The sequence below is a fragment of the Cetorhinus maximus genome, chromosome 10 (genome assembly GCF_964194155.1).
Source record: "Cetorhinus maximus chromosome 10, sCetMax3.hap1.1, whole genome shotgun sequence".
Classification (NCBI taxonomy): Eukaryota; Metazoa; Chordata; class Chondrichthyes; order Lamniformes; family Cetorhinidae; genus Cetorhinus; species Cetorhinus maximus.
Window position 1 is genome coordinate 17872627 of NC_135888.1, and position 12672 is coordinate 17885298.

General features: G+C 45.8%; 1 protein-coding gene across 5 annotated transcripts in view; it reads left to right on the top strand.

The window, feature by feature from the left end:
- LOC144685494 (ral guanine nucleotide dissociation stimulator-like) overlaps window positions 1-12672 on the top strand; it is a 157932-nt gene that overhangs the window by 122499 nt on the left and 22761 nt on the right. For all 5 annotated transcript variants that reach the window (XM_078550071.1, XM_078550069.1, XM_078550066.1 and 2 more), the window contains exons 2-5: window positions 7531-7641; window positions 9388-9581; window positions 10460-10531; window positions 11176-11369. In XM_078550071.1, the coding sequence (XP_078406197.1) occupies window positions 7531-7641; window positions 9388-9581; window positions 10460-10531; window positions 11176-11369 (571 nt within the window). The remainder of the gene's footprint in view (window positions 1-7530; window positions 7642-9387; window positions 9582-10459; window positions 10532-11175; window positions 11370-12672) is intronic.

Sequence of the window (12672 nt, forward strand, 5' to 3'; positions counted from 1 at the left end):
GACATACTTGTCCTAGAGGGTCAACAAAGGTTTATTAGGCTGGTTCCTGGGATGAGGGGATTGACCTGTAAGAAGAGTTTGAGTATACTACGTCTATATTCCCTGGAGTCTAGACGAATGAGAGTTGATCCAATTAAAACATGTAAAATTCTTAAGGGGCTCGACAGGCTTGAGGCTGAAAAAATGTTTCCTTTGGCTGGAGAATCTAGAACATTGGACCACAGGTTCAGAATAAAGGGTTCGCCATTGAGGACTGAGATGGGGGGGGAAATTTCTTCAATCAAAGGGTTGTGAATCTTTGGAATTCTCTACCCCAGAGGGCTGTGGATGCTCAGTCATTGAGTATTTTCAAGAGGAACGTCAATAGATTTTTTGAGCATTGAGCGAATTATGGGGTATGGAGATAGTGTGGGAATGTGAAATTGAGGTAGATGATCAACCATGACCTTGTTGAATGGTGGAGCAGACTAATGCCAAATGGACTACTCCAGCTCCAATTATGTTCTTTAGAAGTACTGCCCCACCATCCCCCTCATTAGTTTTCCGAATTGGCCATTCATAATTGGTGAACTCTTTAAACTGAACAAAAAAAACTTGCATTTATATAGCATCCTACTACAAGATCAAAACATCCCAAAGTGCTTCGCTCTGTGAATTACTTTCAAAGTCCAACTTCTCCAATTCTGGCCTCTTGAGCATCCCCAATTTTAATTGCTCCACCATTGGCAATTGTGCCATCATCTGCCTGGGCCCTAAGTTCCCTCAACGTCCCTTTCTAAACCTCTCCACCACTCTCTCCTCCTTTAAAACACTCTTTAGAACTTACCCCTTTGACCAAGTATTTGGTCCTCAGTTCTAATATCTCCTTATGTGGCTCATTGTCAAATTATGTTTTTGATAATCGCTCCTGGGAAGTACTCGGGACATTTTACTAAGTTAAAGGTGTTATATAAATGCAAGTTGTTATTGTTATCTCGGCAAACACAGGCATGAGTCTGTGCCTGGTGGATCATCCCACAGGCAGCAATAAGATAAACAGCTAGTCAGTTTGTCTCTGGTGGCATTGGTTGAGTGGTAAATCTAACCCAGGCAGTTTCAAGCATTCCCATCATTGAGTGGGCATGTCATAGCTGAGTGCTACTATACCCTCACCCTGATGTCCATGCAGACACTTCCCAGAATCACTAGATAGACTAATGGAATGTTGGCCTTTATCTTAGGGGGTTGGAATATGAAGGGAAGGAAGTGGTGCTTCAGTTGCAAAGGACCTTGTTCAGACCCCAGCTGGAATACTGCATTCAGTTTTGGGCCTCTGCTGTTCAGGAAGGGTTTTGGCCTCAAAGGGAGTACAGTGCAGATTCACCAGAGCTTAAGGTGTCATAAACTTGGCTTGTAGCCCCTTGAGATTAGAAGGTAAACCCACTGGTTCACTCAGAGGATTGTGAAAGTTTGCAATTATCTTTCCTAGATGGTTCTGGATGCTCCATCGCTGAGTATATTTAAGGCTGGGATGACAGATTTTTGGCCTCTCAGGGAATCAAGGGATATGTGTAGTGGGAGGGAAAGTGGAGTTAATGCAGAAGGTCAGCCATGATCTTATTGAATGACAGGGCAGGTTAAAAGGGCCAAATGGTCTACTCTGGCTCCTATTTCTAATATTCTTAGAAAGGGACAGATTTTACGTTTTAAGGAGCCATTTGGTAAATTGTCTTAAATATCTTTACATGACACTGCAGCCATCTTCCATGTGTGTTGTCACCTGACTGGAAGTATCGACTGTTGTTTCCGTCTTCCACAAACAAAAAATAATTGCTGAACCCTTTGCTGCAAAAACATCGGAGGGATCCCATTGGCGGAAGGGTTGAGAACCAGAGGACACGGGTTTAAGGTGATTGGCGAAAGAACCAAAAGCGACATGAGCAAAAACCTTTTCATGCAACGAGTTGTTAGGATCTGGAATGCACTGCTTGAGAGGGTGGTGGAGGCAGATCCAATCATGGCTTTTAAAAGACAACTGGATAAGCACTATAAGGAAAAGAAAAGTTGCAGGGCTACAGGGAAAGGGCTGCAGAATGGGACCAGCTAAATTCCTCTTGAAGAGAGCTGGCATTGACTCAACGGGCTAAATGGCCTCCTTCTGTGCTGTAACCAGTCTGAATAGGGAGTTACATTGTCGCCATGGCTGTCGGTTTTCAGTTAGTTGTTAAAGATCCAAGAGGAGGAAGCTGGAGAGGTGGTTGGACCCACTCAACCCCTGTGCTTACATTGAGCCAGTCAGTGGTCACAAGAGGGTTCAGCGATAGCACACCTACTCGATGTTAGCAGCTAATTGCTTTGCCAGATATTTCTACAGTGCCTCTTGCAAACTGGCTTTTTCATGATCCATGTGTGCGGAGTTGATGCCGTATCAAGTATAGAATTATACAGCACAGGAGCAGACCATTTGGCCCATCATACCTCTTTGTTAAGGTTATTACTCTCACTCCCTTGCACTTCCCTCCTAGCCCTCCAATTTTTACCCTCCTTCAAGTATTGATCCAATTCCATTTTGAAACTTATTATTGAATCTTCTTTCTCCATCTTTTCAGGCAATGCTTTCCTGACCACAACAGCTCACTGTGTAAAAAAAAACTCTTCATCTCTGCTCTAGTTCTTTTTGCCTGGTAGTATTTATTATCATTGTCTAGTCAAATGTAGAGGCCCCAAACTGAACCTTTACACAGGTCATGGTGCAAGATAAACACCCAACCCCTAAGAACAGAGTGTCCTCGATTAGATTCATTCCCTCAACTAATATCACCAGAGACAAATTAACTGGTTATTTATCTCATTGACAATTGTGGGAACCACCAGGCGCAGAGTGCTTGCTGTTTTTTCTAGGCGTTGGACTGTATACATAACTTACAGTGTGAGATGTTTTGATGAAGCAATGTGTAAGCGTTCAGTTAGATAGTCCACCTCCCAGTGGAATCTGGTCCTGGTTTTTATTACAATCCACTCTGTGAAAAAAAAACCTAGAGACGGTGCACAATTCAATGAACTCTTAATTTGTATGTAAGGAAAAGGCCAAAATAGAAAAGACGCTGCTGTCAAGATTGTGCAGACTCTTGTCATCTCAGAAAGGAGGCTGCTCTTTAATTGTTGACAGGTTTACCACAAATAGCACCCATTCTAACTAAAGGTAGGGCTGAGCGCTGAATGTAGAAGCCATGCACTCACCCTGGGTAGATCCCTTCCCTATTGCAACACTAACACCTTGCATTTATATAGCGCCTTTAACTCCCCCCACTGTTTCCCCGTAGCCCTGCAATTTCTTTCCCCTTCAGCAGCTTATCCGATTCCCTTTTGAAAGCCACGATTGAATCTGTTGCGTTAAAAAAAAACATTTCCCTCACGCCGCCTCTGGTTCCTCCGCCAATCACTTTAAGTCGTTGTCCTCCAGCTATCGACCCTTCCGCCAATGGGAACAGTTTCTCTCTATCTGCTTTGTCCAAACCCCTCATGATTATGAATATGTGCGCAAACATACATATTCGGACTAGAGGAATGTGTAAGAAACTAAATTTTTAAAAAATGGTCAGAAGGGCAGATTCAAAATGTCCTTTCAACAGGAAGGGGGAAATGCAAGAAACCATCCAAGATGCAAACTGGGGCTCAACAAGTGGTGGGCGAAGTTGGCAAGGCTGCATATCCACAGCAGAAGTAGTGCCCCCTCAGTTCTGAGTATTTGCATTTTATAACAATAGTCACGCAGTACCCAGGTAATCACAGATTCCTGATAGGCAAAATCGTCCACTGAATATCTATCTACAGCAAAGATCATATAAAGAGTAAATACTGACGGACAAGGCACATGCACAGTGAGAGCTCATTGACTTTTGACTGAAAGAATCCACTGCTCACAGTTGCCCATCAAGTGCGGTTTCTGATTGTTGTGTTAGGCACCATCCCTAAATCTCATCCTTTTCCACATAAGTTCAAAGGTACACTTCCCACCCCGCACCCCCCCTCCCATCTAGCCTGCTTCCCCTGAAAGTTTAAAGATGAAATTTAGTAATTTGATATAACACAAAATGTGTATGACTCCCCTCTCAAAGCCTCACCTTTTGTGATGAGATTTGTGGACAGTCCCTTATTGTGACGATGCTCCCAGGTGCATGAGGTGAGAGGCAAGGAAGTGTTTATTGTGTATGGGGAAAGCAGTACTTCAATCCTGAAGGGTTGATTCATTATTGTTTACTTGAACAGGTTTCATTACCAGTTGGTTTACCCACTTATATTGTTTTCCTTAGCAAATAATACCCAAAGTTTATTGAATAAAGGGTAAAATAAAACAACGAAACAATTATTAATTTTCTAAAGGAGCAAAAGGACAAAAGGTATACTAATCAACAATACACTACGGACTTCAGAATTTCAAATGGAAGGCCAGAGGAACCGGCCTTAACAACCTTAACCTTCCTCGCCGACAGGAATTCTGCCTCTGTCTCAGAAGGAAACTGCACTGTCCAGGGTCCACACCAACAGGAATTCCGCCTCTGTCTCTGGGCCCAATGCTACACTACCCATTTTCACACTGACAGGGATTTTACCTCTGCCTCTGTCAGAATGTCTTGGGTTTGAGCATTACTGCAGAGAGTTTGAGCAGAATCTTACCGTCTTACTACCTGCTGTGCCCTACTGTTTGGCAATGATGTTATAGAGATGATGAGGGCTTTCATCCCACTGAACTGGCACCACCTGTTTCCCTGACTCAGGGGCCATTTTTCTCCCTCTCCTGAAAATGCTGCCTCCTAATTCCAGGGTTGTCAGCCCTCCAGGATTGCCCTGGAGCTTCTGGGAATTAAACGTGATGAAACCTTCAGGAATTAGTCCAACGATTGGGATACAGGTTCTCTGATGTTCACAGTCCGCCATACAGCATCCAGTCTTCACCCCAGTGGCCTTGTTTATTGGTATTGGCCTAGCGACAGAAGACACCCTAACCAAGCCTCATCTCAGCCTTATTCGATATCCCCGCACAATTCAGGGCTCGGACCACGCGGCCATCTGCCAGGTATCAGCCAATTGTACCCTAATGCATCAGACTAAGCGTAAACAAAGAACATACTAAATTTTAGCAACAAGAAAAGGCCCAACAAATCTGCTCCTTTTGGCTAGATTCAACCTTCTCCGGCATGTGATGCTGTTGCAATGGCAACCAATTTACCTGGGTCAACTCTTGTCACCCTCCTTTCTAATCTTTCAAACCTCAATGAAGTCACTTTTGAAGTTTCCTGTTTTTTTTCCCGAAGAATGAGTTATTGTGGGAATTGCTGAATTGCCAAGTGTAATTTGTATCCGACAGCAGGCCAGAGGAATACTATGACCGCATTACCATGGTGATGTCCCCTCCACTTTTCAGTGGCTGCCCAGCCATCCATTAATATGTAGGGCAAGGCAAACAACAGGGGGAACCATTTAATGAACCAGAAAACCACCTTCCTTAACCATCAGGAGAAATAAAGTGGGCCATGGCCCTTACGGCAAGGCTTATTGATGTCACAAAGAGCACTCTTTGTTCCAGACCCTTCCTTGTCTCAAGGGACAAACAGCATTCAGCTTCCCTTGAGAAATGAAGAGTGACGGCCTTTATTTCCTCGCCTCTGTTTCCTACTCCCAAATCCTATTGCTTTCAAACCCTTCCCCCCTCGGTTTGACATTTAATTTGCCGTTGCTCACAGGTGAGCCTAGACCAGGCATAGGCGCGCTGGGCCCTAATCGGCCTCGCCCTTTTCCTAATGCCTTTATGTTCTTTATGTTTTAAGTTCCACTGCTCAGATGATGATGTGAAGAGTTAGGATTTGCTGATCTCATCCAGAGTCCCACAAGGGTACCCAGTGGGGGAGGGGAGGAGGGAAAATCGCCCAGAATTTGTCTTTTTTTATTTACTCTTTCATGGAATGTGGGTGTCGCTGGCTAGACCAGCATTTGTGCCCATCCCTAATTGCCCCTGAAGGTGGTGGTGAGCCACCTCGTTGAACTCCTGCAGTCTGCATGGTGCTGGTACACCCACAGTACTGTTAGGAAGGGAGTTCCATGATTTTGACACAGCATGTGAAGGAACGGCGATATAATTCCAAGTCAGGGTGGTGTGTGGTTTGGGGGGGTTTGCAGGTGGTGGTGTTCCCGTGGAACTGTTGCCCTTGTCCTTCTAGGCAGTAGAGGCCGTGGTTTTCAGAGATGCTGTTGAAGGAGCCTTGGTGAGTTGCTGCTGTGCCTCTTGTAGATGGTACACACTGCTGCCACTGTGGGTCGGTAGTGGAGGGAGTGAATGTTTAAGGTGGTGGATGGGGTGCCTATCATGCGGGTTGCTTTGTCCTGGATGGTGTCAAACTTCTTGAGTGTTTATGGAGCTGCACTCATCCAGGCAACTTGAGAGTATTCCATCACACTCCTGACTTGTGCCTCGTAGATGGTAGTCTAATTTAGTGTTTTACCAGCATTGGCCGAGTACTATGCCCTAGTGTGTCAATTGGGTGGGAGGGGTGGTGGTGGCATTGTGGTAATGCCACTGGCCTAGTAACCCAGGGGCCCAGGCTGATGATCTAGGAACGTTTTCCCTTGTTGGAGGAATCAATAATCAGGTGGCATAGATTTAAGGTAAGGGGCAGGAGGTTTAGAGGGGATGTGAGGAAGAATTCTTTCACCCAGAGGGTGGTGGGAATCTGGGACTCTCTGCCTGAAAGGGTGGTAGAGGCAGAAACCCTCATAACATTTAAGAAGCATTTGGATGTGCACTTGCGATGCCATGGCACACAAGGCTATGGGCCTATTGCTGGAAAATGGGATTAGAATAGTTAGGTACTTGTTTGACCGGCGCAGACTCGATGGGCCGATGACCTCTATGACTCTATAATGTGGGTTCAAATCTCAGCATGGCAGCTGGTGGAATTTAAATTCAATTAATAAATCAGGAATATAACGCTAATGTGAGTAATGGTGACCAAGAGAGCTATCGTTGATTGTTGTAAAAACCCATCAGGTTCACTAATGTCCTTTATGGAAGGAAATCTGCCATTCCTACACGTGACTCCTGACCCACAGCAATGGGGTTGACTCTGAAGTGGTCTAGTAAGTCACTCAGTTCAAGGGCAATCGGAGGTGGGCAGCAAATGCTGGCCTTGCCAGTGACGCCCACATCCCATGAGAGAATAAAAAAAAGGCTGGAACCTCACGGGGCTAAAATTTTAATCCACGTGCCCAATAATTTACCGCAATCTGGAGCTGACAATAGCAGCCGGTCACGGTGTTCTGATTTAGGAGTTAGCCACCAATCGAGCAACAGCACACAGAACAAGCAACGTTTTCCCAAGTCCTCCAGCCCCATGACATTCAAACAGGGCAAAGCAGTGAGTAAAACAAGAACAAGTGAAGCACAAATGCAATTGAGTTGCTCAGGCTTCACAGGCCAGGGTGCCCTCGAGAGTGAGCGTCGGCAGACTATTCGGCTGTGGGGGAATCACACTCACCACTTCATTTCTTTTTCAGAGCGCTGCGCAGGAGATTGGCGAGGAGACCGAAGACGGCGCCATCTACACGATAACGCTCCGGAAAGTTCAGGTGCATCAGGCAGCAAGCAAAGGGCAGCGATGGCTCGGGGTAAGCAGTGATCGGACATGAAAAAAACCGCACATGGCCCAGCAGCACCAGAAGGGGAACGCTTAAGTGACCTTCCTGCTCCCACATCTTGGCTTTTGCTTCCTTATATTCCCCGCTTCCCATCACTATCCTTTCAATGCATTTGGCATTGTTTTCATTCAATATTCAGACGACAAGTCTACATTAAATTTGAAAGCTTAGAAAGAACAATGAATAGTTTTCATTTCTATAGCGCCTTGCAAAACCTTAAGACCTCCCCAAGTGCTTTACAGCTAATCAAGCACTGTTTTGGCATGTGGTCACCATTGGAATGTGCGGGACATGGCAGCCAATTTATGCACAGCAAGACCCCAAAGGCAGCAATCAAATTAATGGCCAGATAATCCATTTTTAGCTGTGCTTGGGGGAACAGACCTTGGCTAGGACACTGGGAAAACTCCCCGTCTCTTCCCCGAATTATGCCATAAAATCTAGCACGCCCACCTGAGAGGGCAGATGGTGCCTCGGTTTAACGCCTCATCCGAACGGCGGCACCTCCAACAATGCAGCGCTCCCTCGGTACCATGCTGAAGTGTCAGCTTGGATTCTGTGCTACGCTCCACATGTTCAAAACTCCCCTGTGGTCCAGGCTATATATACAATGCCACATGAGCAACGTCCATACATGTGGAAAGTCCCAGGTTATGCCTCTGGCATCTCACTAAAGCTTCCAGTGCTGGTACATGAGGCTCAGTGAATGCCGGCAGGGTACTGGATCATTCAGGGTGTCACAGCTACATTCAATCAGTCTGCACCCACATTCAGAGGAGCACTGCGACACTAGGGGCATCACCGGATAGTGATCAGGAGTGAGAGTGAGGGCCAATTCTCTTCCTTTACAACCCAAAGTTAATTGTACAATATCAGCCCCAGCTCAGTGGGGAGGGACTCTTACCTCTGAGTTAGATTCAAGTTCCACTGCAGAAGCTTAACACTTCTCAAACTCTTAACTTCTGCTTGTCGTGTGCAGCTTGTCATAGTGTGTGGTTCTCTCCTAGAGTAATGCACGCATCTTGAAGGAAACATTGCTTGTGTGCAGGCTGTTTGTTCCCTAGTGGCGCATTCCTGATCGCTGTGTAGCCTCGAGGGAACACTGGTCCTGAGGGAGTGCTGCAGTGTCAGAGGTGCCATCTTTCGGCTAAGATGTTAAACCAAGGCCCCCTCTGCTTTCCAAGGTGGATGTAGGAGATTTCAGAAACGAGTGGGGGAGTTTTCTTGGCCAATTTTTATCCTTCAGTGTACACCTGAAACAGATTACCTGGTCATTATCACATGGCTGTCTGTGGGAGCTTGCTTTGCACGAATTGGCTGACGTGATTACACTTCATTATTTACTTCTCTCGCTGTAAAATACTTTGTGATGTCCTTTCATCACCACAGACCCATCTGAGATTAGCTCCCTCAGAGCAATTGAATATGAAGCTTTGTTGGCATCTATTATTCAACCACACCCTGGATAAACTCGCCTGAGTCATCAAGGGAGCTTCATTTAGGCTACTAATAATATTTTGTTGTTGCTTGTGCTGTACCAAACAACAATGGACAAGAAGCTCATGTTGTACCAAACTACTAGAACAACAGTGATAACAGGGTGTTCAGTTTGTTTGTTTGCGTGTTGGGGAGCAGAATGTCCTGCCCGCAGTCAAACTGCCTCTAAACCTGGCAACCACCCAGGTCACCATGACGTGTGTTTTCCTCCTCTTCCAGGTAGATAGCGAGTCAGCGATGAACCTGTACGAAACGTGCAAAGTGCGGACCATCAAGGCTGGGACCCTGGAGAAACTCGTGGAGTACCTGGTGTCTGCCTTCAAAGGCAACGACTCCACCTACGTCACCATCTTCCTCTGCACTTACCGGGCCTTCGCATCGACCAAACAAGTGTTAGACCTGCTGCTGAACAGGTAACAGCAACAGAGGTGGACGGACAGATACCAGAACTGACAGGTTAAACCTGCCAGGAAATACCGAATGGCAGGAGCTCTGATCACTAGAAAAGAGAAGGCTGAAAGGCTTGATAGGGTAGACGCAGAAAGATTATTACCATTTGTTGGGGAGACCCGAACTAGTGGCCATCAGTATAAGATTGTCACTAATAAATCCAAACTTCTTTACCCAGTGAGCGGTTAGAATGCGGAACTCGCTACCACTAGGAATAGTTGAGGCGAAAAGCATGGATGCATTAAAGATATGCTAGACAAAGACTTGAGAGAGAAGGATGTGCTTGAAGGGTGGGAGGAGGCTTGTGTGGAGCATAAAGGCTGGCATTAGGCTGAATGGCCTGTTTCTGTGCTGTACATTCTATGTAACCAGCTGGTTCCATTGAGTTGCACATGTGATTTATTTGGTAAATGGAGTGATGAGGCATATGGGAGGTGGGGCAGTTTAGCATTCCTGAGGTTGGCGGGGGCGTGGGGGGAGGCAAAGGAAAATACCATCAGCCAGGGCTCACATGCTAATGTCTGTTCAGTGTCCATTTAGGTTGTCTTGGTTTGTATAGGTTCTCTCATGAGACATGGCAATTGGGGTGAGTTATCAGATGGTGGAAACATACCCTAGAGAAGTCAATGGCCTCGTGTGCTGGACTTACTGATCCAGTTGGGTCATGGGCCGAATTTTGAAACCTTTGGAATCTGACCCAGCGCAAACCATACAGACCGAATCAGAGGCCTTTAGGACAAGACAGTGTAGCCACCAATTGACATGATCTAAAAAACTGTCCAGTCCTTTTCTTTTCAAACAATGCTCACTCCTTTGTTATAACCTGTCTATTATCTTACAGATATGGAAACTTACATCAAATGAATGGAGATGTATCCAAGCTTACGCCAGATGACAGGGTAGAATTGAAAAAGTAAGGACTTCTTCTGCTGGTAATTCTTGCAATGCCATGTGAGTCATTGACACCCAGAATGTTGGGTAATGAGTAATGCTATGATGTGCTGTATTCCTAAAGGGACAGTGCCTCCAGATTTGGACCTTTATTTCTGGGAAAGCTGACACATTTTGCCTTGTGACAATAGTTTCCATTCCTCTGCACATTTTCACTGTGACCGGGGAAATGTGCCAAGGTGATTCGACACTGATAGTAAGCTTCACATAGTTTTGGAAGCCATTTATGTCCAATTGGTCTTTGTAAGTAAATAGAGAACATATGAGCATACGAATTAGGGGCAGGAGTAGACCCAAAGGTAGACAAATGTCCTGAAAATTGGGCTTTGTTTATCTTTGGGGCAGAAAGAAACACAGCAAGAGCTTCCTCAGGAGATTTATTAGGGTAAACTCCATGAAAGAGTGGACTGTAGTTACTTTGTGGATAAAAGGGGAAGATGAACCAAATGGGCTTCCTCCCTCCATGCTTAAGTGCATATCTCCTGTACAGTCTCTCCTTGTCCTCTATAAATTGGAGCCATGGTGCCCATGGCCTTTTGGAGGATTGGCAGAAACCATCAATGGTCCATTGCAGAGTGTTTACAAGCCTCCCTCCTCTTCTTCCAGCACTATTTCATCGATCCTTGGCGCCTGGCTCGATCAGTATTCTGAAGATTTCAGGAAGCCACCGGACTACTCCTGCCTGAAGCACCTACACGCCTACATCCATCAGATGTTTCCGGGTTCGGATCTGCAACGTCGTGCCCATATCCTGCTCGGCACATTCCAAAGGCACAAGGAACCAGAGCCTGATCAGGATGGTAGGTCTCCCTCTGCCCCTCCCCAGCCGCCCCTACACCATCCACACAACCCAAACTTAACACTGACTCCAGCTGCGGCTCAGTGGGTCGCATTCTTGCCTCTAAGTCATAAGGCTCTGGATTCAAGTCTCACTTCAGAGCTTAAGCACAAAGTCAAGGCTGACACTCCAGTGCAGTACTGAGGGAGTGCTACATTGTCAGAGGCGCTGTCTTTTGGAGGAGATGTTAAACCAAGCCCCTACCTCTCTACCCAGGTAGATGTAAAAGATCCCATGTCGCTATTTTGAAGAAGAGCGGGGAAATTATCCCTCATCTCCTGGCCAATTTTTATCCTTCAATCAACATCACAAAAAAATAAGATTATCTGCTCATTCTCACATTGCTCATTGTGGGAGTTTGCTGTGAGAAAATTGGTTGCTGCGCTTCCTACAGCACAACAGTGACTACACTTCAAAAACACTTCATTGGATGTAAAGCGTTTTCAAAGATCCGGTGATCATTAAAGGTGCTATATAAATGCAAATCTTTCATTCTTTTCCTCCCCGGGTACAATTCCACTGCTGTAATTAGCAGCATTTGGTGCCTCATTCTAGTGCCCATTTATCGAAGAGCAGTCCAGATTGTTACCGAGTTATTTTAACTGTGAGGGGCACCAGGACTGATCCTGTTAGAGTCAGAGCAATGTACACTGTCACTTCACAATAGCAATGAGCACAGGACCAGGCTCAGCTGTAATGCCCCTGCAGCGGAATAGCCTGAAAACCCTTGCTACCTGAGCTCACCCGTGGAAAATGGACATTTCGGAATGACATAGAGTGTACAGCATGGAGGCAGGCCTCTGGCCCAGCCGGTCCATGCCAGTGTTTACACTCCGCAAGAACCTCCAGGTACTCCTCTTTATCTCCACTGATCAGCATAATCTTCTGTCTCTTTCTTCCTCAAGTGTTTATCTAGCTTCCCCTTAAATGTACTGACGCTATCCACCTCAGCCCCTCCCTGTGGTAGCCAGTTCCACATTCTCACCAGTGTCTGGGTAAAGACGTTTCTCCTGAATTCCCTAATGGATTTATCAGTGACTATCTTATATTTATGACCCTTAGTTTTGGTCTCCTCCGCAAGTGGAAACATTTACTCCAATCCTGTAAAACATTTCCATAACCTTAACAAGTCAGATCAGCCTTAGCCTTCACTTTCTGGAGAAAGGAGCCCCTGCCAGTTCAGACTTTCCTGATAGCTATAATCTCTCAGTTCCAGTATTATTGTTTCCTTACTTGGGGTGGTGTATCAGACGGCTGCATAGCTA